At 44.9% G+C, this 26,057-nt stretch overlaps 2 protein-coding genes across 3 annotated transcripts in view; one reads left to right on the forward strand and one right to left on the reverse strand.

Annotated features, from left to right (window-relative positions):
• kansl3 (KAT8 regulatory NSL complex subunit 3) overlaps positions 1–12,691 on the forward strand; it is a 56,853-nt gene extending 44,162 nt beyond the window's left edge. Inside the window, exons 20-22 of one of the 2 annotated variants that reach the window (XM_073056461.1) lie at positions 1,875–2,020; positions 4,915–5,059; positions 11,997–12,691. In XM_073056461.1, coding sequence (XP_072912562.1) covers positions 1,875–2,020; positions 4,915–5,059; positions 11,997–12,409 — 704 coding nt within the window. In that variant the 3' untranslated portion in view covers positions 12,410–12,691. The remainder of the gene's footprint in view (positions 1–1,874; positions 2,021–4,914; positions 5,060–11,996) is intronic. The other variant, XM_073056469.1, reaches the window with a different exon arrangement.
• Positions 12,692–12,693: 2 nt separating this feature from the next.
• On the reverse strand, positions 12,694–24,929 carry LOC140733315 (cytochrome c oxidase subunit 5B, mitochondrial-like). Its single transcript, XM_073056483.1, has 4 exons — positions 24,756–24,929; positions 15,810–15,880; positions 13,736–13,835; positions 12,694–12,916 (listed from the first exon to the last, which is right to left on the reverse strand). The coding sequence occupies exons 1-4, from the start codon at positions 24,883–24,885 to the stop codon at positions 12,810–12,812; spliced, it is 408 nt and encodes a 135-aa protein (XP_072912584.1). The 5' UTR covers positions 24,886–24,929; the 3' UTR covers positions 12,694–12,809.
• Between the last annotated feature and the right edge of the window lie 1,128 nt (positions 24,930–26,057).

Genomic DNA, 26,057 nt, shown 5'->3' on the forward strand with positions numbered 1-26,057 from the left:
GGCTTCAAAAGACTTCTCGTCTCTGTCACTTCATCCCGGGCCATCCCCGTCCTCACTATCCCATTCGCACATGCTCATCCCACTACTGGAAACAGTTCCGTTCTTGCTGTCACAAGCCCGGCTCCCCCTGGATCTCAACAACCTGTTCGAGTGCAGGGCAGGGCTGCCCCCCGCTCGCCGACACCACTACTGTGCTTCCTGCCTCGGGTTTTGGAATTCCTTCACTCTCCTGAAGGGCCCTGGCTCCTCCTCCCCCTGTGGACGAGAGGCCTGGAGATTTTCCTTCTTCCTCTTGGCCTTCCTGCCCTTTACCTTGACCCATGCTTCCTCGCCATGCGTGCAGGGTCAGGAAGGCCAATGAGGGGGAGGCCTGCCCAGGTTGAGGTGGCAGTCTGGCATTTCGGGCAGTTCTGACAAATGTGCCCAAACTCCTTGCGGGTGTGGCATTGTGGCCGGCCCATGGCCCAGCAGATTGGGTAGTGCTCCCTTCCATGACACAAATTAAAGTGCCCCTCAGCATCCCCGTCCATTCCAGCTCCATGAGCACCTGACGATGGAAGTGTCTACATGTGCCCAATGACCTCCACTCAGCTTGAGAAACATACGGCTGACAAGGGACGTTACCTCACACAAAGAACACAGGCGAGGGAGGAAGTCTACTTTATGGAGATGAAAGTGCGTGTTATAGAGAGTCACCCTCTGAACGGAACCTGTCACCGACTCTTTCGGCACATTTATCCACCTACTCAGGGCCAGGAACTTCGCTGTAGTGGACCAGAGGTAGAAAGGGGACTTTGATGCCTCTTAATGCCAATTATACCCTCAACTAACCCTCATCCCCACCTACAGACACAGCCACGAGAGTGAGCACTCAGAGGTGCAGCGATATTGCATTGCACCATTTTTTATTTAGAGTTATTTAAAGTCTGAAAGGTGGTGGATCTTCAGGACCTCTTTCACCAGAGGCTAAGGTTCGAGCTGCAGCCCGCCATGTTACAGCCCCACACAGTCTGAATTCAAATGCAAACAAATTAACTCAGTCACAACACATATCACTCTTCTGAAGAGCAGTTCTGAGAGGAGAGTAAAGTCGGTAGTCTCTGCTAGACGGGCAGGGAAGTCTGTGCAGTGATACTCCAGCGCTGAACCTCCCTGTGCACAGCTGGGCCACTTCAATGTTCCTCTATCCGAGCGATAGTCCAAGAGTTCACCACAGAGCTCTTCACCCAGTCATCCCAGGCCGAGTACTCCAGGTGGAAGGGTTTACCAATAATAATAGCCGGAGAAATTCGCTCCAGTACCTTCCCAGTAAAAGTGGCAGGCACAGTCACTGCCACGGCCTGCGCACATAGCCTTCCTTCAGGAAGCAAACTACTGCAGTCCTCTGCCAAAGGTGAAATACTCTCTCCTAAACCTTCCTTCGTCCTCGTCACGGTTCTTCGGTGTTTATTCCCGAAATAACTTGACCTTTTTCCGAGAGCTCACACATCACCGCCCGTCCCGAGGTGTGGCCCCCCCACAGTACTGCCTATTGCACAGCGTGACCCTCAGTACTTCCCCTCTTTTACACAAAGTTTATCCAATGGCTACAATATCACAACAGAAGTCTGCAGAATATCCAGTACTGAAAACTAAAACACCCAAGCACAGAAGTACCCCGGAGAGGGGCAACCAGTCAGCTCGGACAGACCCTTCAACTGTCCACTGCCTGGACCCATAAATGGACTACTTGGCCTGGCGCAAAGTGAGCCTCTCCCCTTTGCATCGGGTTCAGTGTGACGCAACCTCAGTACCTGCTGATATCCCCCCCGAAAGCCTGTGCGTGTCAACTCCTACAGACGTTTCTGACTCTGCTCGTCCTTCTCGTTGTGCAGGGGTGAAGCCTCCGACCACCATCACCGTGACCCTGAGGACGCAGGCGGGCCGCGTGTCCACCCTGGGCCAGCCCTGTACCACAGGCAGCCTCGGCCTCGAGGGGATGGAGCCGGAGATCAGGGGCTCAGAGGCCCAGACACAGCAGGTGAGTGAAATCCGCAGAGATGGGTGGGAGGGTGGAGCGCTGACCCACACCAGACAGTGACACCGAGTCCAGGCCCTCAGTACGGCTTGTGATTGGGCAGAGCAGTAAGGACTAAGCAGCAGTTTTATTTGTCACTTGTGCATTGAAACAAGTCGTTTGCATCAGCGACCAATGCAGTCCAAGGATGTGCTCGGGGCAGCCCGCAAAAGTCGCCGCACTTACAGCGCCAATATAGCATGCACACAACTACCTAACCCTAACCCGCACGTCTCTGGAATGTGGGAGCAAACCAGAGCACCCGGAGGAAACCCACGCGGTCTCGGGAAGGAAATACAATCTCCATACAGACAGCAGCGTCAATTGAACTCCGGTTATTATTACTAATTTTTTTTGTATTTGCAGTTTGTCTTCTGCATATGGCTTGTTTGTTGGTCTTTGTGTATAGTTTTTCATTGATTCTATTGTTTTCTTTGCATCTGCTGTGAATGCCTGTAAGGAAATGACAGGTGACAGTTATGGTACCAGAGGACTGGAGGGTAGCTAGCGTTGTTCCGCTGTTTAAGAAAGGCTCTAAAAATAAACCAGGAAATTATAGGCCAGCCAGTGAGCCTGACATCACATCAGTAGTGGGAAAGTTATTGGAAGGTATTTTAAAGGACCGGATATATGAGTATTTGGATAGAAACGGGCTGATTAAGGAAAGTCAGCATGGCTTTGTACATGGTGGGTCATGTCTAACCAAACTTTTTCGAGGAAATTACCAGGAAAATTGATGAAGGCAAGGCAGTGGGTGTTGTCTATGTGGACTTTGGCAAGGCATTTAACAAAGTTGCACATGGGTGGTTGATCAAGAGGTTCAGTTGCTGGACACTTGAGATGAGATAGTAAATTGGATTAGACATTGGCTTTGTAGGAGAAGCCAGGGAGTGGTAATTGATGGTTGCCTCTCTGACTGGAGGCCTGTGACTAGAGGAGTGCCGCAGGGATCAGTGCTGGGTCTGTTCGTCATCTATATCATTGATCTGGAGGATGTGGTTAACTGGATCAGCAAATTTGTGGATGACACCAAGATTGGGGGTGTGGTGGACATTGAGGAAGTCTGTCATGGCTTGCGGCGGGATCTGGATCAGCTGGAAATGGCAGATGAAATTTAATGCCGACAAGTGCAAGGACCAGTCAGGGTTGGTCTTACACAGTGAACAATAGGGCACCGAGGAATGTTGGTAGAACAAAGGGATCTAGGAATACAGATCTGTAATTCATTGAAAGTGACGTTACAGGTAGATAGATCAGTAAAGAAAGTTATTGGCATGCTGGCCAAGTATTGAGTACAGGAGATGGGATGTTATGTTGAAGTTATATAAGACATTGGTGAGGCCTAATTTGGAGTAGTGTGTGTAGTTTTGGTCACCTACCTACAGGAAAAATGTAAATAAGGTTGAAAGAATGCAGAGAAAATTAATGCTGGGTCTAGAGGACCTGAGTTATAAAGAAAGATTGAATTGGTTAGGAATTTATTCCTTGGAACGTAGAAGACTGACATTTGATGGAGCTATTATGAGGGGTATAGATAGGGTAAATGCAAGGAGGCTTTTAAGAGAAGTTTGGATAGGTAATGGATGGTAGGGTTATAGAGGGCTATGGTCCCGGTGCAGGTTGATGAAAGTCGGCAATTTAAGCGGTTCAGCATGGAATAGATGGGCCGAAGAGCCTGTTTCTCTGCTGTAATTTTCTATGACTAAGACTCTAAAATGAATGTCAGGGTTGTATATGGTGACATGCGTACTTTGATAATAAATTTACTCTGAACTTCGATTGCTGATGCTCTAAAAGTGTTTCGCTAGCTCTTACCTTACTATACCAGAGGCTGAAAGATGGGCAGGTGCAGGTGTAATTTTAAAATAAAACTATGATGATGTTGGTATTTAATTTCCATGAAAGGGAAGACATTCTAATACGGTTACCCAATGCCTTCATCACTTCTCATCCGGAGTAACTGGGCATACCGTCATGCCATCAGACATTGCAAAATCCTCCTGGCCCCTTGGCATGGACTAGATGGGCTGAAGGGCCTAGTTTGGTGCTATAGTACACTCATTGCTGTCCTGACCTGGACAAACAGCCACGGCTGTTCTGACAGAATTGTGCCTTCCAACGCTAGATTCTCCACAGACCCCAAGTAGGTCCTGCTACACCCAGGGGTGGGGCGAGGGAACAAGACGGTGGTATACTGGTGGGAGGGAGTGAGCTTGCATCCTTGACTTTGAGTATAGATCACATGAGATCCCACGGGTCATATTCTGGCAAAGAAACGCCATTTCCCTTCTCCAGCTGATCAATCTTTGTGGCTTCATAATGAACACATGGACAGGGCCACAAGTGTATTCTTGATGGGGACATTTGATAAATTGGTTTATTGTTGTCACATATACCAAGTACAGTGAAAACTAGCTTTGTATACCATCATACAGATCAGTAGTAATAAAGACAAATGGAATGAGAGCGCTAGAATATAAAAGCAAGTAACGTCGAGGCTTTATAAAGCATCGGTCAGGCACTCTCGAGCACGGTGGTACGTGCTTTGTTGGGGTCATGCCAACTGAATAAGTGGAGGCGCTAGGGCTCTTTCTTGTTCATGGTGTCTGTGTGATTGGACCAGGGCAGGCCAATGGTGATGTTCTCTCATAGGAACTTGAAGCTGAAAGCTCTCTCAACTACAGCATTGCTTGCGCATGTGCTCACTAGCACCATTTTGAGGCTAACACTTACTTGGAAGAAAATCGCATCCTCTGGTGTTCCTGGGGTTGTGATTCAAGTGGCTGGTCCAATCTGCTTCCACCTTCAGATGCTGACTCAGAAGCAGTAACTCTGACCCTCTTGTTTTCTCTTTGCAGTGCTCAGACCCTCTGCTCCCAGTCCCAAGACCCCAATGTATCAGCACTGTTGACCAGACCAAAGTAATCGCGGCACGAGACGCAAGCAAAACTCAGTCCCCTGCGGAATCAAGTTCAAATCCCCAGAGTTTATGCTCAGCTGTAGGTGAGTCTGCAGTCAGTGAAGGCACATGCTGACTTTGACCTCAGTCTATATTCAACATTATTGAATATTCAAAGGCCTAGGTAGAGTGGATGTGCAGAGGATATTTCCTAAAGTAGGGAAGTCTAAGACCAGAAGGCACAGTCACAGAATACAAGGTCATCCCTTTGGAACAGAGATGAGGAGGTGTTTCTTCAGCCAGAGGATAGTGAATCTGTGGAATTCATTGCTATAGATGGCTGTGGAGGCCAGGTCATTGGCTCCAGCTACATTGGACCCTTTCTAGTTCACCTTCTGCTCAAACCAGTGCACTGATGATGTCAGAGCCTCTGCCTTTCACTCCATCCTGTCCCACCTAGAAAACGATGCCTTGTACGCCAGGATGTCATTCATCAACTTCAGCTTGGCGTTTAACACAATCGTCCTTCAGAGGCTGGTGGGTAAACTGCCCTCATTTGAACTCAACGCCCCTCTCTGTAACTGGGTCTGAGTTGGCAGTTTCATCTCAAGCTCCATCACACTGAGCGCTGGCGCCTCTCACGGTTGTGTGCTCAGTCCGCTGCTGCCTCATGACTGCACTGCCAGATCCAGCTCAAACCACATCATCGACTTCACGGATGACACTACAGTGGTGGGCCTCATCAGCAACATCGGTGAGTCAGCATACAGAGAGGAGGTAGAGAGGCTTGTCAAATGTTGTGTGAGAACAACCACCATTCTCTCAACATGGACAAGACAAGAGAAATGATGGTGGGCTTCAGCAAGATGCAGGTCGACCATTACACATCAGTGGCTCTGCTGTGCAGAGAGTGAAGAGCACAAAGTTCCTTGTGTGCACCTAATGGATGATCTAACCTGGACCCTCAGCACTTCATCATTAGTCTAGAAGGCACAGCAGCATCTACACCCTCTGAGGAGACTGAGGCATGTAATGCTCCCCATCCCCATGCTAACCGCTTTCTACAGGAGACCCTACCACAACAAACCACCAACAGGATCACCAGGAAGGAAGGAGATGCAGGGGCTTCAGGACTAGAGCTTCCAGGCTGTGAGTCTAATGAATATCCTGACACTAGGACAGATTACTGTTTACCTGTGCTGAGTTCTACATGTACTTTGAATTTCTTTATAACTATTTGTGATATTTTGTTTTATATGTTTTGTGAGCACACTGTTCTGGAGGAACGTCTTGTTTGGTTGTATTTATGTACATTCAGACGACAATAACCTTGAATCTGAACTTGATATTTAAAGCAGAGGTTGATCAGTTCTTGATTATTAAGGGAGTCAAATATTACAGGGAGAAGGCAGGAAAATGGAGTTGAGAGGGCTAATAAATTATCCATGATAGAATAGTGGAGTAGACTTGATGAGCCGAATGGCCTAATTTTGCTCCCATGTCTTTTGGTCTTATTTAGTCTTTTGAATTTGTGCTTTACTACTCTGTTCAAAGTGTTGTCTGGAAGTTCTGTAAGCTTTAGTGGTTTGTAAAAGTGATGCATATGATCGTCACCATAGCTAAGATTTAATTACATGAGTGATGTCAACAATCTTGGCCTTCTGCCTCAAGAACAATGGAAGGCTGAGTATTGATAGAATTAGAGGGTCGATGTGTGGGGTGCAGGGTTGTAAGAAGTGTGTAAAATTAGAGCCCGTTATTGTTAGAGAGTTACCCCGTAAATCAGTAGGCAATTGAGGACATTTCCCACAGAGCAGTGAAAATGTGTAACTTATCAGTGATGATTGAGGTTAATGGCAGCTGTGGAATTTAACTTCAGGACATAAAATTCATCCCACAATGTTGTGCCAACCTTTAATCTATTCTAAGATTAATCTAACCATTCCCTTCCACATAGCTGTCCATTTTTCACTCATCCATCTGCCTATCCAAGAGTTTTTTAAATGCACATAACATATTGGACCAGAGGAGTTCCAATATCCTTGCGGGCAGGTTGGCTAGAGTTGTTCGGGAGGCTTTAAACTAATTTGGCAGGGAGTTGGGAACTGGAGTGACAGATCTGAAGCTGAGGTAGCTGGTTTACATATAGATGCAATGTGTAGTGAGGAGAGGCTGTTAGAAGAGCAAAGTTGTAGTCAACAAGATGTAAAAGGTGGACAGTATCGAACAGCACTAAAGGTGTTGCATTTGAATGCACAGTCTACAGAATAAGATAGATGAACTTGTAGCACAGTTACAGATTTGCATGTATGATGTCGTAGGCCATCACTGAATCATGGCTGAAAGATTATATCTGGGATCTTAATGTCTCCAAGGATACACATTGTATGGAAAGGATAGGAAGGAAGGCAAGGGGGTCAGTGTTGCTCTGTTGGTAAACAATGAGATCAAATCTTTAGAAAGAGGTGATGTAGGGTCTAAAGGTGTTGAATCATTATGGATAGAGCTAAGGAACTGCAAGGGTAAAAAGACCTTGATAGGAGGCGGACATGGACTCCTAAACAGGAGTAAGGATATCTACAGATTACAATGGGAGATGGAAAATGCATGCCAGAAGGGCAATGTTACAATAGTCATGGGGGATTTCAATGTGCATGTCGATTGGGAAAATCAGGTGGTGCTGGATTCCAAGAGGGTGAATTTCTGGAATGCCTATAAGATGGCTTTTTAGAACTACTTGTGCTGGAACCCACTAGGGGATCAGCTATTCAGGATTGGGTGTTGGCAAATGAACTGGAATTGATTAGAGAGCTTAAGATAAAAGAACCCTTAGAGGAAAGTGTTCATATTTGAGAAGGAGATACTAAAGTCAGGTGTATCAGTATTACAGTGAAAGAAAGGGAGTCACAGAGGCATGAGAGAGGAGTTGGCCAGAATTGATTGGAAAAGAACACTGGCAGGGATGATGGCAGAGCAGTAATGGCTGAAATTTCTGTAAGCAATTCAGAAGGCACAAGATATATACAGTTGGCCCTCCTTTCTTTTTTTTTCTTTTTCAATCTTATTATTATTATTAACATCAACATAATAAGATTAATACATAGATAGTGGGATTACAAACTTACAAATTTAAACTGAACATGAAAGGATACACAAGCAATAGTTACAATATAATTAAGTCTTCCCAAATCATGAATAATACAAATAACATATAAACAAAGCAAAACTAGGTTATATCATAACATATATTTAAAAAAAACAGAAAAGAGAAAAATAAAAAAAATATGCTAGAAAAACTAATCTAACAACGTAATAACTAATAAAGAGAAAAAAAGAAGAAAAAAAAGAGGGAAAAAAAAGAAAAATGGTGGCCCTCCTTATCCGCGAGTTCCACATGCATGAATTCAACCAACTGCGAATCGAGAAAACCCAGAAGTGTTCCCAGCACTTCTTGTTTGAACATGTATAGACTTTTTTCTTGTCATTATTCCCTAAACAATGCAGTATAACAACTATTTACATAGCATTTACATTGTATTAGGTATTATAAGTAACCTAGAGATGATTTAAAGTACACGGGAGGATGTGCGTAGGTTATCGTGGATCAGGATCGAAAAAAATCGGAAATTCTCTTACTAAGTAAGTCGGAACAGGTACATCCGGTATTATTTAGCGTCAGTTAGTCAAACTTTTGTCTTAGCATATAGTATATATTTTACCTGCTATGCATATAAAACACTTAAACTTATGTATTTCAATAATTAAACCACTGCGTTGCTTAGTAATAATTACAGCTTTCATTGGACAGGCCTTTCTCACTTGATCCTTTAAAATTGTTCTGATCGTTGACCGACTATAGCCTAACGCTTTTCCAGTGACCGATGGCGTTTCACCTCTTTCCAGTAGCTTTATTATTTCCACTTTATTTTCAATCGTGATCGCGATTATTTTTGTGAACAGAAACAGCGTGGATTCAGAACTCCGCCGGGTCCTAAAGTCCACCGCATTGAGACAGGTTAACTAAGGGACTTGAGCATCCATGTTTTTTGGTATCTGCGAGGGGTCCTGAAACCAATCCCTCGCGGATAAGAAGGCCCAACTGTACATATCAAAGAGGAAGCAGTATTCTGCAGGCACGATGACACAACAGTGGCTAGCGAGAAGTCAAAGCCGACATAAAAGCCAAAGAGAGGACATAATCAAAAATTAGTGGGAAGTGAGAGAATTGGAAAGCTTTTAAAAACCAATCGAACGTCATAAAGAAGGAGAAGATGGAATACGAAGGTAAGCTAGTCAATAATATTAGAAGATACCAAAAGTTTCTTCAGATGCATGAAGTGTAAAAGAGAGATGAGAGTAGGTATTGGTAAGATGGCAAATGATGCTGAAGAGGTAGTAATGGGAGACAAGGAAATGGTGGATGAACTGAATATTTTGCATCAGTTTTCACTGTGGAAGACACTTGCAGTTTGGTGTAAGTTTCAGTCAGGGGTCATGGATGTGAAATTGTCATTACCAGAAAGGTTCTTGGGAAAGCAAAATGTCTAAAGATAGATAAGTCATCTGGATCAGATGGTGTACACCCAGAATTCTGAAAGAAGTGGCTGAAGAGCTTGTGATGGAATTAGTAATGATCTTTTGAGAATCACTAGATTCTTGTCTAGTTCTGGAAGACTGGAAAATTGCAAATGTCACACCACTCTTCAAGAAGAGAGAGACAGAAAGAAAACTATAGTTAGTTTGGCCTCAGTGGTTAGGAAGATGTTGGAGTCAATTATTAAGGATTAGGCATCAGGGTGCTTGTAGGCACATGGTAAAATAGCGGGTTTCTGCAAGGGAAAATCTTGCCTGACAACTGGAATTCCTTGAAGAAATAACATGCAGGATAGACAAAGGAGAATTAGTTGATCTTTTGAAAACCTAAATACAAAACACTTTTAGCAAGCTGCAATACATGAGACTGCTTAACAAGCTACATGGTATTACAGGAATGATCCTAGCATGGATAAAGCATTAGCTGATTGGCAGGAGGCAATGAGTGGGAATAAAGGGAGCCTTTTCTGATTGGCTACCAATAACTAATGGATATCCACAGGGATCTGTGTTGGGGCAGATTCTTTTTATGTTATACGTCAGGGATTTGGGTGATGGAATTGATGGCTTTGTGACCAAGTTTGCAGATGATAAGTATAGGTGGAGGGGCAGGTAGTTTTGAGGAAGTAGAGAGGATACAGAAGGACTTGGATTAGGTGAATGGGCAATGTGGCAGATGGAATACAGTGTAGGGAAGTGTATGGTCATGCACTTTGGTAGAAGAAATGAAAGGGTTGACTATTTTCTAAGTAGAGAGGAAACACAAAAATCTGAGTTACTTGGGAGTCCTTGTGCAGGATTCCCTTAAGGTTAATTTGCTGGTTGACTCTGTGGTGAGGAAGGTAAATGCGATGATAGTATTCTTTCAAGAGGACTGGAATATCAACGCAAAGATGTAATATTGAGACTTTATAAAGCACTGGTGAGACCTCGCTTGGGACTATTGTGAGCAGCTTTTTGGGGCCTTATCTTAGGAAGGATATGCTGAAACTGGAGAGGGTTCAAAAGAGGGTCATAAAAAATTATTCCAGGATTGAAGGGCCTGTCATATGAAGAGAGTTTGATGGCTCGGTCTGTATTCACTGGAATTCAGAAGAATGAGGTGTGCCATAATTGAAACCTATCGAATGGTGGAAGGCCCTGATAGAGTGGATGTTGAGGATGTTTCCTGTGGCAGATGAGTTTAAGACCAGAGGACACAGCTTCAAAATAGAGGGGCGTCCTTTTAGAACGGAGATAAAGAGTGGTGAATCTGTGAAATTCTTTGCCACAGGCAGCTGTGGAGGCCTAGTCTTTACGTAGAGGCTGATAGATTCATGATTGTCAAGGCGTGAAGGGATATGGGGAAAAGGCAGGAGATCGGGGCTGAGGGGACAATTGGGTTAGCCATATCAAATGGCAGAATAGAGTTGATGGGCCAAATGGCCCAATTCTGCTCCTATATCTTATGGTCTTGTGGTATCTACCTCACCATCACAAACAAGGCATTCCACACACCAATCACTCTGTGTATATTAGTCCAGGGGTTCCTAAACTTTTATGCCATGGACACCAGGTCAGAAACCCTGTATGAGTCATATGCATCCTGGGAAAAAGTCTCTGGCTGTCCAGTCAAGGTGGTATTATATTTAAGGACTTTGATAAATTTGCTGTGACTCATCTCTATTAAATCACCTCTCCGGTCGATCAATAATTTACCCAGTTGGTCCTTTGTGACTCTAGATCTGCAAGGTTCACTTATATAGTAATAAGTCAGCTGAACCTTAATGCACCACTTGGTATCGATCTATGAACTGAGTATGATGGGCAAAACGTCATCTGTAGTCCTACTCACAGTATCAGGGCATTGCTGTCCATATTGGGGAAGCTGCCCCAACACTAGTGAAGCATCAGCCTCATAGTCATACTTGAAGAATCATTATTTTGTAAGAGTGCTGTCAATACCACCAGCATATATTTAGGCTACTTGACACAAGTCCCCAAACCTGTGTCATATGCCACCAAAGTCAAGGGCAGCATCAAGATTGTGTTCCGAAGAACTCAACAAATTAAAAATATGATTATTCCATCTGAAACCTGGAACCCCATCGTGAGAACCTTTAGGACTGCAGTTGCAGGGGTTAAAAGTGTTCACACTACCCTCTCAAAGACAATTACCAATTTGTAAATAAATCAGTAACTCCACCTGCAATTTTTATTTCATTAGAGATTCCAGCCCATAAGCTCTGAAAGGAAAACAGTCGGGGAGAACATACAAACTCTTTAGATAGCAACAGAATTGATCCTGAAGTCTCTGGCCCCGTAATAGTGCTACACTAATTTTTTTTAAAGCCTCTTTGGTTAAAAACAGCATAATTGTAGAAAGATGGGGAGGTGAGTGTGTCTTGAGGAGCTGCACTGTTCAATGTTTAAAGCACTAGTCAGTGTTTGATCATTTTTATTTTACAGTTACGACAAGTCCAACAAAGACTCTTTACGTGATGTCTGATGCTAAGATGTCTGCTCTCACGAAATCTATCATCACTCCTCTGGAAATCTCACCTCAAAGATCTCTGGGGACTCCACCTTTGAATGCGGCGAGTCCAATGCTGAACCCCTCCATCAGCAGCTCCAGTATGATGCTCTCTAAAGCAGGACCCGTCCTCCGGAGTTCCTCCAGCAGCACCAACCTAACACTGGGCAAGAGCGAAGTGAAACCTGCCTCTGGAGGGGAACGATTCAGCCTGGCAAAGAGCCAAGGGTCGGTGGCTGCAAGTACAGAGACCGTGGGTAAAGTGCCCTCTGTGATGGACCAAGGTAGCACTATCATCCACACCACAGAAACTCCTTGCCTCGTGACCAGTGCACAGCAGTTACCATGACTCCCACAGAACAGTGGGAAATGTACAGAGACAATGATTTGCGTATTCCTTATTTTTGTAATATTTTATTGCGTACATTGGACCCTGTAGTAGATGCTTGTTTTATTGACTCCAGCTCTCACTCGATCATCCCTGCAAGAGGGGCCAAATGAGATTTCTTTCCTGCTCCCTTCACACCGCCAGGGAGTAGAACAAGCAATCCAAGTTGGAAGGGAGTTGGCAGTAAGCCCCTACAGCATTGACATTTCTACTGTCTCTAAGAAATAAAGACCAGGAAAACAAGCTTGTGGATGTAAGATTCATTTAATATTTATATTTCTGTAAACAATACAGTACACTAGTGGGCAAGCTGCCCTAGGAGTGATTAACATTGGGTCCCGAACCATGCAGTAAGATTCATTCAGTGTTGGTGAGGTACGAGCTTGTAATGAGCCCCACAAGATGGACAGCGTTGAGTCTCGCCCTCATGAAGCCAGAACCAGATGACAGAAGTGTTGTCCTCCTCACCTGCAGAAACAAAGCTCTCTGTCAATACACTGCTCCTGTTCAGATCATTGCAATAATATCATTGGGCTCTTGTGTAGCAAACAGCTTTTCAATCACAAAATACCAAGTAATAACAGCCTAGGAGATAACGCATTTTCTAGTCAATCATTCATAAAGTGATTCAATCTTAGTAACTAATTTAAAATCGGCCTAGTTGCTGTGGCATTCTATCCTCCAGCAGTCCTATAAAAATTCTGACTTCATTCACTGACAGTGTTGAATCTGCCCCAGTAGTAGTAAATTAATACGCAGAACTTTGGGGGATGAATTGAAATGTTCAGGGGAGAAGCACAGGGGCAACATTCCAGTCAATCAGGATGTAATGACCTGTAATTAATTTTCATGTTCTTTAGGGATGGTGCAGTCACCATGGTAAATAGAAAAATGCCCAATAGCTCTGGAAAACAAGTGTGTACTGGCTCTTCTCCACACAGGCTGATGTATGTTCAGCTGCAGCAGAGAGACCTGATTATCGTATCTCACCTGCTCTCAGATCCACCCTCAACAATTTGCAAAAACATTAACCTCATCCACTACAAACACAGACTCTGCAGGTTAGGCAGCATTTACAGAAAAGAGTCCCTTTACCAGAACCAGAAAGGAAAGAAGCAAAGGCAAGAGTAAGATGGGGGGGGGGGGGGAGCTGATGGCCACCTGAGAAGGGAAGCTGAATGGGAAAAAAAATGGGAGATTGGAGAAATTATCAGAAGTTACAGAAACTGATGCTGGTGCCATCATGCTGAAGGATACCCATATGGAATAACTGACAGTGTTACTTACACACACAGCCCACGAGCCTCTTGTTGGTGATTGATGGGACAATGTGAGGATCACTCTTCGTCCCAGCATACTCCTTTGGTTTCAGTACGTTGTATGGATCCTGAAAGAAAAGATGAGACCAAGTCACATACACTGCAGTGCTAGCTCACTATTTCTAGGCCAGTGAGGCAAATAGCCTGTTTCAAACTCAAGGCAGCGGCATATTGACACTAAATAGTGTACCTTCATTGGGTGACACACAAGCTATAACTATGAGAAAGAGAAGGCAATGCACAGCAGGCTGGAACAAATGAGGTAGAGAATACGGAAGACAGAAATCAGGAGGACTAACCAAACAGAAGGCATGAGGTTGCTCCAGTAGACAAGGTGAAAGAGAATTTTAAGGGCTTCTACAGATATTAAGAGCAAAAGGATAGCAAGGGACAAAACTGGTCCTCTGGAAGATGAGAGTGGTAATCTATGTGTGCAGCTGAAATAGGGGACTATCTTAAATGGATTTTTATATTACGGTGAAGTAGTAAACTGAATTAGACATTGGCTTCACTGAGGAAGCTTGGGAGTGGTTATAGATGGTTGCTTCTACTGCGGATTGGAGACCTCTGACTATTGGTATGCCACGGGGATCAATGCTGGGTCTGTAGTTGTTTGTCATCTATACCAACGATTTGGATGATGTGTAGTAACCCGGATCAGCAAATTTTGCCAAAGACATCAAGACTGGGGTGTAGTGGACAGCGGGGAACACTGCTAAAGCTTTCAGCAGGATCTGGACCAGCTGGAAACATGGGATGAAAATGGCAGGTGGAATTTAATGCAGACAAGTGCAAGGTATTGCACTTTGGGAGGACCAACTGTAGGACTTGCACAGTGAAGAGTTGGACAAAGGAGTGCGACGGAACAAAGGGATCTAGGAACACAGATCCGTAATTCCTTGAGTCACAGGTAAAGAAAGCTTTTAGCATATTGGCTTCCATAAGTCGATGTACTGAGTACCAGCCCTGGTAGTTCTGGCCCGAAACGTCATTCATTTCTATAGATGCTGCCTGACCTGCTGATTTCCTCCAGCATTTTGTGCGCGCTGCTTTGGATCTCCAGCATCTGCAGACTTGCTTGTGCTACTGACTACAAGAGTTGGGATGTTATGTTGAAATTGTATAAGATGTTGTTGAGGCCTAATTAGGCATATTACATGCAGTTTTAGAGGTAGACAAAATTATGAGGGGTATAGATAGGGTAAATGCAAGCAGGCTTTTTCCACAGAGGTTGTGTGAGACTACTAGAGGACTTAAGGTTTAGTGTGAAAGATGAAATGTTTACAGGGGACATGAGTGGGAATTTCTTCACTCAGGACGGTAAAGTGAGGAACGAGCTGGTGAATCCAGGGTCAATTTCAACATTTAAGAAAAAAAATTGGATAGGTACAGAATGGGAGGGCTATGGTCTGGATGAAGGTCAATGGGACTATGCAGATTAATGGTCCAACACACTAGATGGGCTGAACAGCCTGTTCTGTGACCATCACATTGACAACCGGGCTGAATGAGACAGGATGGTCAAGGATGCACAGCCCAGCTGATCAGGGCAAGTGTGAAGGACCTTCAACCAGCAAATATCTAACTGGTACCTGTCTCACTCACCTGGAATTTCACATATCATGAGGCAAAGAGATAGTGGACAGCCAGGTCATTTATCTCAGGGTCAAAATGGCTAATGCATAGCTTTTGGAGGAAAGTATAGGGTGTAGGTTGGAGATTGTTTTTTATTAAATATATATGCAGAGTGTTAGGTGCAGGGAACATGCTGCCAGAGGTGCCGGAAGCAGATGCATTTCAGAGACTCAGACAGGCACATGGCTGATAGCAAAATGAAGGGCTATGTAGGAGAGAAGGGTTAGATTAATCTTACAGCAGGTTAAATGGTCAGCACATCACAGACCAAAGGGCCTGTGCTTGCTGTTCTACAAACAGGCCCAGGCCACTAATCAACTCCCCCGATGCACTACAATCCCAGCTCCTTCGTTTCTAACTTTGTCTGTTGTATATTAACTGGAAAACTGCCAGGATTGTGTACATACCTTCCCGGTTTTCATAGCCTGCATAATTATCTTTTCCAGTCCTGTCGCCTGTTCCTCGTCAGTAGGAATGCCTGCAGTTTCGAGAGGGAGAGCACACCAAAGGTCAGTATCTATATACACACGCTCAGCACAGGGACAGTGAGGCAGGTGATGCCCATGGTCTTGATCAGAGCAAGTGCATCTTCCCAGTTAAACCACACCCCTAAAAGCAATTCAGAATAAAGGAAAAACAACACTTCAATCTTCATTCCACAACGTCTCAGAGCGGGAGGTGGCATCAGGTCTGCCCTAACCAATATGAATTCTGCCATTGCCTCAAATGCCATGTGCTAAAAGATCTGACTACTTCTGCGCCGTCAAAAATCCTCATTTTTTAATCAAACTACTGCAAACAATCTTGCAGTGTTTCCTCCAAATCAGCCTTTAAATTTAGATTTTCTCTATTCTTGATCCTGCAACTGCCCTTGATTTCCAGACTAATTACTGTAACCAAACCATTGCAACTTTGATAAAATTGTAACATTTCCTTCCTGTGGGTCTGGAAAACTTGCTGGAACGTGAGCACACTCTCCCCCAGCAGTTTAGCCTTGCCCCATTTGAATACAGTTAGTAAAGTTTAAACTCATAAGAAAAACCAGGGAGATTGAAATACTCAACAAAGACTGGTTCAACCTACACCAACCGTAGGAGAAAGGAGGGAGGGAGAAAACAGAGAACTATCGACCTGTCAGCCTGACATCGGTGGTGGGGAAGATGCTAGAGTCCATTATTAAGGATGAAATAGTGGCATATCTAGATAGCAGTGATAGGATTGGGCCGAGCCAGCATGGATTTACCAAGGGTAAATCATGCTTGACTAATCTGTTGGAGTTTTTCGAGGATGTAACCAGGAAGTTAGACGGGGGAGATCCAGTGGATGTAGTGTACCTCGATTTTCAGAAGGCATTTGATAAGGACCCACATAGAAGATTGATGGGTAAAATCAAAGCTCAGGGCATTGGGGGGAAGGCATTGACATGGATAGAAAACTGGTTGGCAGATAGAAAGCAAAGGGTAGCGGTGAATGGGTGTTTCTCGGAATGGCAGGTGGTGACTAGTGGGGTGCCACAGGGCTCAGTATTGTGACCACAGCTGTTTACAATTTACGTCAACGATTTGGATGAAGGCATTGAAAATAACATCAGCAAATTTGCTGATGATACTAAGCTGGGTGGCAGTGTGACATGTGATGAGGATGTTAGGAGAATTCAGGGTGACTTGGATAGGCTGGGTGAGTGGGCAGATACTTGGCAGATGGCGTTTAATGTGAATAAGTGTGAGGTTATCCACTTTGGGAGTAAGAACAGGAAGGCAGATTATTATCTGAACAGTAAAGAGTTGGGTAAGGGAGTAATACAAAGAGATCTCGGAGTCCTTGTTCATCAGTCACTGAAGGTGAATGAGCAAGTGCAGCAGGCAATGAAGAAGGCTAAAGGAATGTTGGCCTTTATTACAAAGGGAATTGAGTACAAGAGCAAGGAAATCCTCTTGCATTTGTACAGAGCCCTGGTGAGTCCACACCTGGAGTATTGTGTACAGTTTTGGTCTCCAGGGTTAAGTAAGGACATCCTGGCTGTAGAGGAAGTGCAGCGTAGATTCACAAGGTTAATTCCTGGGATGTCTGGACTGTCTTATGCAGAGAGGTTAGAGAGACTGGGCTTGTACACGCTGGAATTAAGGAGATTGAGAGGGGATCTGATTGAAACATATAAGATTATTAAGGGATTGGACAAAATAGAGGCAGGAAATAAGTTCCAGATGCTGGGAGAGTCCAGTACCAGAGGGCATGGTTTGAGAATAAGGGGTAGGTCATTTAGGACAGAATTAAGGAAAAACTTCTTCTCCCAGAGAGTTGTGCGGGTCTGGAATGCACTGCCTCGGAAGGTAGTGGAGGCCAATTCTCTGGATGCTTTCAAGAAGGAGCTAGATAGGTATCTTATGGATAGGGGAATCAAGGGATATGGGGACAAGGCAGGAACCGGGTATTGATAGTAGTTGATCAGCCATGATCTCAAAATGGCGTTGCAGGCTCGAAGGGCCGAATGGTCTACTTCTGCACCTATTGTCTATTCAGTTTTTACCTAATTACCATTCAGTTTTGTAACTGAATTACCAAAGGGGTTATTCTGTCCCAGCATTTTACCCAATGCAATCAACTACTAACTGTGATCTCACTAAAACCCCAACTCTCAATCAATCCTGGGGTCAGAAGCCTGAGCCAGCAAGAGTAGGCAGTGCAGGGAAAACAGCCAGGAGGTCTACTCATCAGGAGCAGAGTTAGACCTTTGGGCCTGCACAGTTTGTGCTGCCTGTCTTGCTAAGCAAGTAAGACATTAATTACATGTCTTGCTATTGGCTTCCAGAGCCATCAGAAAAAATAAATTCCAGATTCAGTACCCTTTGGCTAAAGAAATTCCTCCTCATCACTGTTCTAAAGGGACATATTCAGAGGCTATGCCCTCTGGTCCTAGACTCTCTCACTACCGAAAAAATGTTCTCCACGTCCATTCTCTCAGGCCTTTCAATATCAGATCGACTGTTTTGTGCTGTTGTCTCTCTTCCTGGGAACATCCTTCAATGGGTAATGGCATTCTCCATTTTGGTGGACCTGCCTTTACTCTTCCCCTGGAGCCAAATGCAGATGAAGAGGAGAGACCTGGCACCTCTCCGACCTGACCCAAGCACATCTCACATTCAGCACCGTCAGTACGCCACACTCCTCCGTCTGTTAATACTAACACCCAGTTAGGAGCCTGAGAAGCTCGACAAAATGCAGCAGTAGAAAGCAGACAGCCACAGCGTGAGGCAGACTGTTACAACATTAGCAATCCAGAGGCAAAATCAATTTGCACTGTGATAGCGTGAAATTCAATGAAATTTTAAAAACCACCTCACTAATGACCGTATCACATCACATAAATACTATTTGGTTCACCAATGCCCTTCAAGTAAAAGACTCCACTTTTACTTAGCCTGGCATCTCTGTACCCAGTGATGTGGCTACCTTGATCTATTGTCAAGCTGTCCATCAAAACCCCACCATAAATCCAAGATCAGAATATCAACCCACATACCAAATCTGGACACAGAAAATTTGATCCCTACCAAAGTCAACCTCTTACAAACATGATGTGGGTATTGGCACTTAGTAGAACCAATTCACAGATCTGTCAATCGCAATGTTATTATAATCAACATTACATAGAGCGCTGTCGGCCATTAGCTCATCAAGTCCATGCCAGACTATTATTCTGCCCATCATGAGCCTGACTCCTTCAGAATTCTTGGGTACAACTTGAGCAGGGTAGACCATTCATTCGAGGGGTATAGTTAGGTCAAAATATTTCAGGAATCCCTCAACACTGACTGACATCCCAAGGAGTCTCCTAAACACAAATTCTGCAGATGCTGCAAATCTTCAGCAACACACACAAAATGCTGCAGGAACTCAGCAGGTCAAACAGTAGCTACGGAGAGCCTTCTGATGAAATATGGACAAAAATGGCCTACCAACCATCTGTCATCCTCCCTCAGCTGTTAATGTTGAAGCAGCATTGAGGCTGAACAGTATATTTAGGTGACGGACTTCAACTCCCATCAGCAAATGTGCCTCAGACATACATCAGTGTAAGTGGCTATATGCCAAAAGGCAGTCACCAGAAGAGCCCGTAGGCTGTGGTGAGTGAATCTACCTGACCCCCAACCTCGCTCCTGCTACAGAAAGGGCAACCACTGCACAGTACTTGTAGAGATGCGCCCCATCTCCATACTTCCACCAGGTAGTGTCACAACATGGTACAAGTGATGGGTTCATAGTCCACAAGGCTGATGGAAACTCTGAATTAAGAGCGGAGCTATTTCCCACCCCAGCCATAAGCCTCGTGACCCTGCATACCCATTGCCTCCCATTACTATCAAAGGACCAACCTGAGTTCAATGGGTTACAGATACTAAGGATGAGGAACAGTTCTACATGCATACCGAACAGCAAAAGCAACATGCAATGGGCAGAGCTAAGTGATCCAAACGTTCTGACAAAAGCTCTGCAGTCTTACCACAAACAAGAAAATCTGCAGATGCTGGAACACACACAAAACGCTGGAGGAACTCAGCAGGCCAGGCAAATGTTCCAGGCTGAGACCCTTCACCCTTACCATGTCTAGTGGGGCGACAATTACATGCCTGCAGCTCTAAAGGAATCCTTATATTCAACAATGTGCAGATCAGCATGGGAGTAACAAAGACAGGGCAAAGCTCCTCCAACCCAGTTTAGCCAGAAATTCTGTGGATGGCCTTTATCCGCTTGTTCCTGATGGCTTCACCATCACTGAAGACAGTCAGTTCCAGGCGATGGCTGAGAACAACGAATGCAAATGGAACTGAGAACAGTCAGCCCCACTCTAATGCTAGATTTAGAACATAGACAGGCCCTTCAGCAATTTTAACTTGCTCTCAGACCAATATAAACATTTTCCCCCAAATAACCCTCTATTTTCCAACCACCTATGTGCCTTTCTCAAATGTTCCTATTGCATCTGCCTCTGCCACCATTAAATTCCAGAATTAACCAATAGTCAGTGAACCGTTTCCTGTATACAGTACTGTGCAAAAGTCTTAGGCACTATATTATTTTTATATATATAGACCTAAAGTGCTTAAAACTTTTGTACAAAACTGTATTTGTCAATATGGAGCAGAGAGTGATTTTATAAATCTGGCATGAGCAAAGGATGTCGAAAATGGCGAGGGTGGAGCACCACGGGAGGGGTGTGGGAGAGGTGGCAGAGAAGCAGTGCCAGGAGCAGGGGGTGGCAGGGGTGCAGACACAGCCAGCCCGGAGACACCAGGCAAGGTCATTTGATTCCAAATAATTAATTCATTTATCACTACAAAGTGGCTCTCTGGTGCTTCCCGCTCTCTCCACTCTCCCTTCCTCTTTTCCCCACCATAATATCCCCCTTTCCCACTCTCAGTCCACAAGAGACCCACATCAGAATCAGGTTTATCACTCACATGAATTTTCTGTTATGGCAGCTGTACAGTACAATACATAAAATTACTGCAGTGCTGTGCAGTCTTAGGCACCCGAGCACTGTATATGAGCCTACGACGTGCGTAGTACTGTATTACAACACTGCTATCTGACTCAGCGTAATCTTGTTCACACCGAGCAGAAATCAGACCAACTGGTCTACCGCACACCCATTGGCAAAATTAGGCTAATGTTGTCAACAGTGCATCAAAAATATCACTTAACAATAACCTTTCCACCATAACCACTTCACAGCTGTGGTCCAAACACAGAAGCAATGAGCTGAATTCGAAAGGTGGAGTGAGAGCGACGGCAGCCTTTCACAAGGGTGTGGTGGACACAGACAGAGTTCTCCCCACCACTGAGTACTGCTGCAAGAAAGCGGCATCCAAAGGCCCACACCCAGGCGATGCTCTCCTCTCACTGCCGCCACGGGGGGTGGACAGAAACTTCAGGTGCCACACGACCAGGTCCTACAACCATCAGGCTCCTGAACTGGCAGAGGTAACTCCAACTACAGATTCTACAGCCTACAGGTTTTTTCAACTCGTTCTCAGCATCTGCATAGTCTGTCATCTTTTGAACAAAGGTTATTTGTCAGTCTGTGTTTATTTGGTGTATTTTATTTCTTTTTCCCTATGAATGTCTGCAAGAAAATGAATCTCAGGGTCATACATGTACTTTAAGAAATTTACTTTGAACTTTTGAGTGTGGCATCAAGGAGCTCGACACCAATTCTTAGCAACACTGAAGCCAATGGCCATTCCTAAAGGAAGATTAAACAGTTGCTAGGTCACTGCTGCAGAGGTTCTTCAATACAATATCCAAGCCCCCCACCCCCCCCAAACATCTTCAACTGCTTTACAAAGAACCTTTGCAATGACGATGCAATGTTGAATCCTACTCACGTTTCTCAGAAAGTGAATCAGACACAGCCTGAATGTCCAGGCCCAGACTGTTTAAGCACAAATGTCACGTACTGACCAACTTCTATGAGTGTATTATATGTGTATCCCAGTGGCCACTTTATTAGTTACAGTACCTCCTGTATCTAGTAAGGTGGCCACTGACTGTATGCTTGTGGTCTCCTGCTGCTGTAGTCCATCCACTTGTGCATTCAGATCAACTCTTCCACACACCACCGTTGTGATGTATAAACATACATATTTGAGTTACTGTCAGCTTGAACCAGTCTGGCCATTCCCCTCTGATGTCTCATTAACAAGGTGTTTTCACCCACAGAAACGCCTCTCACAATATTTTTTGCAACATTCTCTGTAAAATATTAAAGAGACCATTGTGAGTGAAAATCCCAAGAGACCAGCAGTTTGTGATACTCAAACCATCCAGTCTGGCAAAAACTCAATTACCCCACAGTCAAAGTCACTTAGATCACATTTCTTCCCCACTCTGTTTGGTGTGGCCAATAACTAAACCTCTTGAACATGTCTACGTGCTGTTATGCACCGAGTTGGCTGGTTAAATATTTGCATTAATGTGCAGATGCACAGGTGTACCTAATTATGAGTGTGTCACCACGTACTGACCCGAGATTCATTGTCCTGCAAACTTCAAATCCTACCTCTGACAGTATTGTTATTGTTAGCAAAGAAAAACCTGAAGACTGGACACAGCTTGGATAATGAAAGGCACCAAAGGTATGATTGATAAAAATCAAAATATAACAACAGACAGAACTTATTTAAGAAGGTTCAAGAAAACGCATGATTTGGAAATCCATTTTGCAAGTCTTCACCAGTCAGGAAATGACTAACATCTCAAAGTAGCTGTACACTGGATGTTATGCACAGGCAGAAACTGCAGTCATGGGGGGACTGGTAATTGCTGGAGATGCAGGCTCACAGTTCTCCACGATGGCGTTTCTAGCAACGCAGCTAATGAATTCCTTTTAATTTTCCAAAATCACCTAGATCCAGGGAAGTTCTTATTGGACTGGAAAATAGCAAATGCAACTCCTTTATTTCAAAAAATGGAGGGAAACATAAACCAGGAAACACCAATCAAAATGGAAACTTTAAAAACCATTCACAGATAGTATAACTGAATATTTTTTTAAAAACATAGGGACCTTTTACAATGGCTATGTGAATTTTAACCTGTTTAAAGATCTTTGAAGTAACAAGCTGTGAATAAACCGAACTGATAGAATACTGAAGGTTTCCATTTGATAAGGAAGGACAGCAAAAGCTATTGCAGAAGATAAAAGCTTAGGATAAAATAGTAACACGTAGGTGTGGATAAATGATTGAATGGCTAAAAGGTTCTTTTTCTGCAAGATGTGTACCAGAAGGAAACCAGGTCGGGTCTTCATTATAAATAAAAGACAAAGGAAGACGCTAAAGGAATGGTTGATAGATTTGCAGATGACACAAAGGTCAGTAGCAAAGAGGACCATAAGAGACTACAAAGAGATGGAGACAGATGGAGTGAGAGTGTAAAGAAGTGGCAAAGGGACCATAACAAAATGTGAAAATGTCCATTTTGGCAAGAAAATGAAAAGTAGATAGCTGATCACAAAGCTTTGAGACACAGAGGAACACAAATGGGCAAGCCTGTGTATAATTTGCAGGTTGCACGGAGAGAATAAATCATTATCTATCACTTAGCAAAATGAGTACAGAATTTGGAAGGATATGGTTCAATCTGAAGTCAAAGCCCATTGCAGGCCTGGAGGCCTGTCTTGGAGCAGGAGGCATGAGAGAGCGAGAATTTCAATGTACATATGATAACTAAACAAATCAGAATCAGCTGTATAAGAACCACATCTGGGAGACTGCGTTCAGTATTGCTTTTCTTAAAGATGTTAATAAGCAGCTCAGGTTTATTAAACAAACTTCTAAAATGGAAAGATGGTCTTATGAGGGACAGTTGGCCCACTATTGCTTGGAAAAGATACTAGATTGAAATATTCCCAGTAGTCCTGACAGTTTACATGTAGTGGAGGCTTCCTCTTTTGGGCTAAGGAGCTAAGGATTATTGTGCAGAAACCTGCAGGCACCCATTTAGAATGGCAAGTCACATTTTAATTTCACTCAAAGGGCTGAGAGACGTCAAAGCACTCTTTAAAGTGGAGACAGACTCTTTCAATATTTCAAACAGTCATTGACAGATTCATGGAAAAAAAGAGAAATACTACAAAAAGATGGCATTAGAGTTTAAACCATAATTGGATCAGCTATGACTTTAAATGTCAAAGCCCACCCTAGTTTTGTACTTTTACAAGGTGCAGCTTGCCCAAACTCTCTCACCACTCAGCTTCAACAATCAGACTCCCTTTCCACCCACCCAACACCCCCCATGACCCCACTCAGGACACCCGCACATCCAACCGACTCCCTGGGCCTCCCACGTGCACTCCCTCCCATCAACCATCATTCCCACCTCATCGCCAGCTCCCTCCAACTCAGGTCACCCACACATCCAACCAATTCCCTGGGCCACTCACATACACTCCCTCCATCCCCTCATTCCTTCCCTCTACACCCATCATTCCCTCCCCATCCTCACTACCCCACTCAGGTCACCCACACATCCAACCGACCCCATGGGCCTCTCACATACACTCCCTCCAGCCCCTCATTCCTTCCCTCTACACCCATCATTCCCTCCCCATCCTCACTACCCCACTCAGGTCACCCACACATCCAACCGACCCCCTGGGCCTCTCACATACACTCCCTTCATAACCTCATTCCTTCTCTCCCTCCATCCCCTCATTCCCTCCTTCCACCCATCATTCTCGCCCCATCACCACCACTCCCCGAGCAGTTCCTTTCCAGTTTCCGGCTGGTGACCTTCAGGCCTAGGCCTTGCTCTCGACAAAGGCCCCCGGTCGCCTCTCCTTTCTCACTTACCGCCGGATGCCAGCCGCCGACCGGGGACGTGGCCCATGCCCAGGGCAGAGCCGGTTGCTCGGGTCGCCACCAGCCCCAGGCCCCGCCGTCCGCTGAGCAAACCCAACACCGATGCCGCTCGTGCCGCCATCTTCCCCTCAGAATAGGCCCCACCTCCTCGCTCCGCCCCACGTGATCATCGCTTCGCACGCTTCCCCTCGAGGCCTGTGATTGGTTGACTGGTGGACAAGCCGCCCATGTGATCGACCAGACACCCGCCTACTCCCCAAGGAACTCCGATTGGTTGGCTGGTTGCCTAGCGACCAGGCGGGGATGTTGAGCAGGCGCAGGAGGTCGGACTGTCAGTAGCGTCCCGTGTTCGATTCCCACTCGCGACGCTTCCTGTGTGGATTTCTCAGGAGCTCTTGTATCCTCCTACATCCCGGGACTGGGTAGGAGAATCCTGGAGCATGTCCGGGAAAAATCGTTACAGGACAATGGAGCCGTCCAAAAAGCTGATATCGGACTGATGGGCCAAAGAGCCTCAAAGTCAAAGTAAATGTATTATCAAAGTACGAATATGCTACCGTTATCTTGAGATTCATTGTCTTGCAGGCATTATTTGAGAATTAGAATCAATTGATCACATGTACATTGAAATGCGTCGTTTGCTATAAGGATGTGCTGGGGGGAATCCGACAAGTATCGCCATACTTACAGGAAAATAACTAAATACAATGAAAAACACGCTCCACAGTTCCCAAGAAGACGTTTGATGGCGTAGCTGGACAGAGAGAGTTTGAAAGCAGCCAGTGGTGCAGTTTCTGACGTTACGTTGGATCGTGCATAATCAGGCACTTGGCAAGAGCCAATTGGAGCGGCCATTGTGTGATTGGGCCAGTGTTGGAGTGGGGAGTTCAGGCTTTGGCAAGTGGAGGTGAAGGCTGTAGGTAGGTAATTTGTTTGTATTCAATTTTTCTTTCTTATTGCACAGTGAAAGCAGGGGGGTTGCCAAGTAAGATTGTGGAATATTCCCCTTGCTGGAGGAGATGTCAGTGTCCCTGGCGACTATACCTGCAAGGAGTGCGTCCAGCTACAGCTTCTAGCAGGAACTGGATGAACTCTGTATCATTCAGGAGGCTGAGGACCTGATTCACAGGACAAACAGAGAGGGAATTACACCCAAGGTGCAGGGCTATTGAAACTGGGTGACCGTCAGGAGGGGGAAGAGGATAGGCAGCCAGTGCAGAGTACTGTTCCCCTCAGCAACAATTATACTGGACACTGCTTTGGACCTTGCTATGGGGCAGATGTCGTCGTGGC

This window comes from Hemitrygon akajei, chromosome 1, assembly GCF_048418815.1.
Source record: "Hemitrygon akajei chromosome 1, sHemAka1.3, whole genome shotgun sequence".
NCBI lineage: Eukaryota > Metazoa > Chordata > Chondrichthyes > Myliobatiformes > Dasyatidae > Hemitrygon > Hemitrygon akajei.

What these genes read in the sequence shown, in the direction of transcription:
- LOC140733315 (XM_073056483.1), bottom strand. Translation starts at nt 24,885, where the DNA reads ATGGCGGCACGAGCGGCATCGGTGTTGGGTTTGCTCAGCGGACGGCGG. An exon ending in AGGCTATGAAAACCGGGAAG is followed by an intron (nt 13,836 to 15,809) that starts GTATGTACACAA and finishes CTTTTCTTTCAG; the next exon opens with GATCCATACAACGTACTGAA. An exon ending in GAGGCTCGTGGGCTGTGTGT is followed by an intron (nt 12,917 to 13,735) that starts GTAAGTAACACT and finishes TTGTTTCTGCAG; the next exon opens with GTGAGGAGGACAACACTTCT.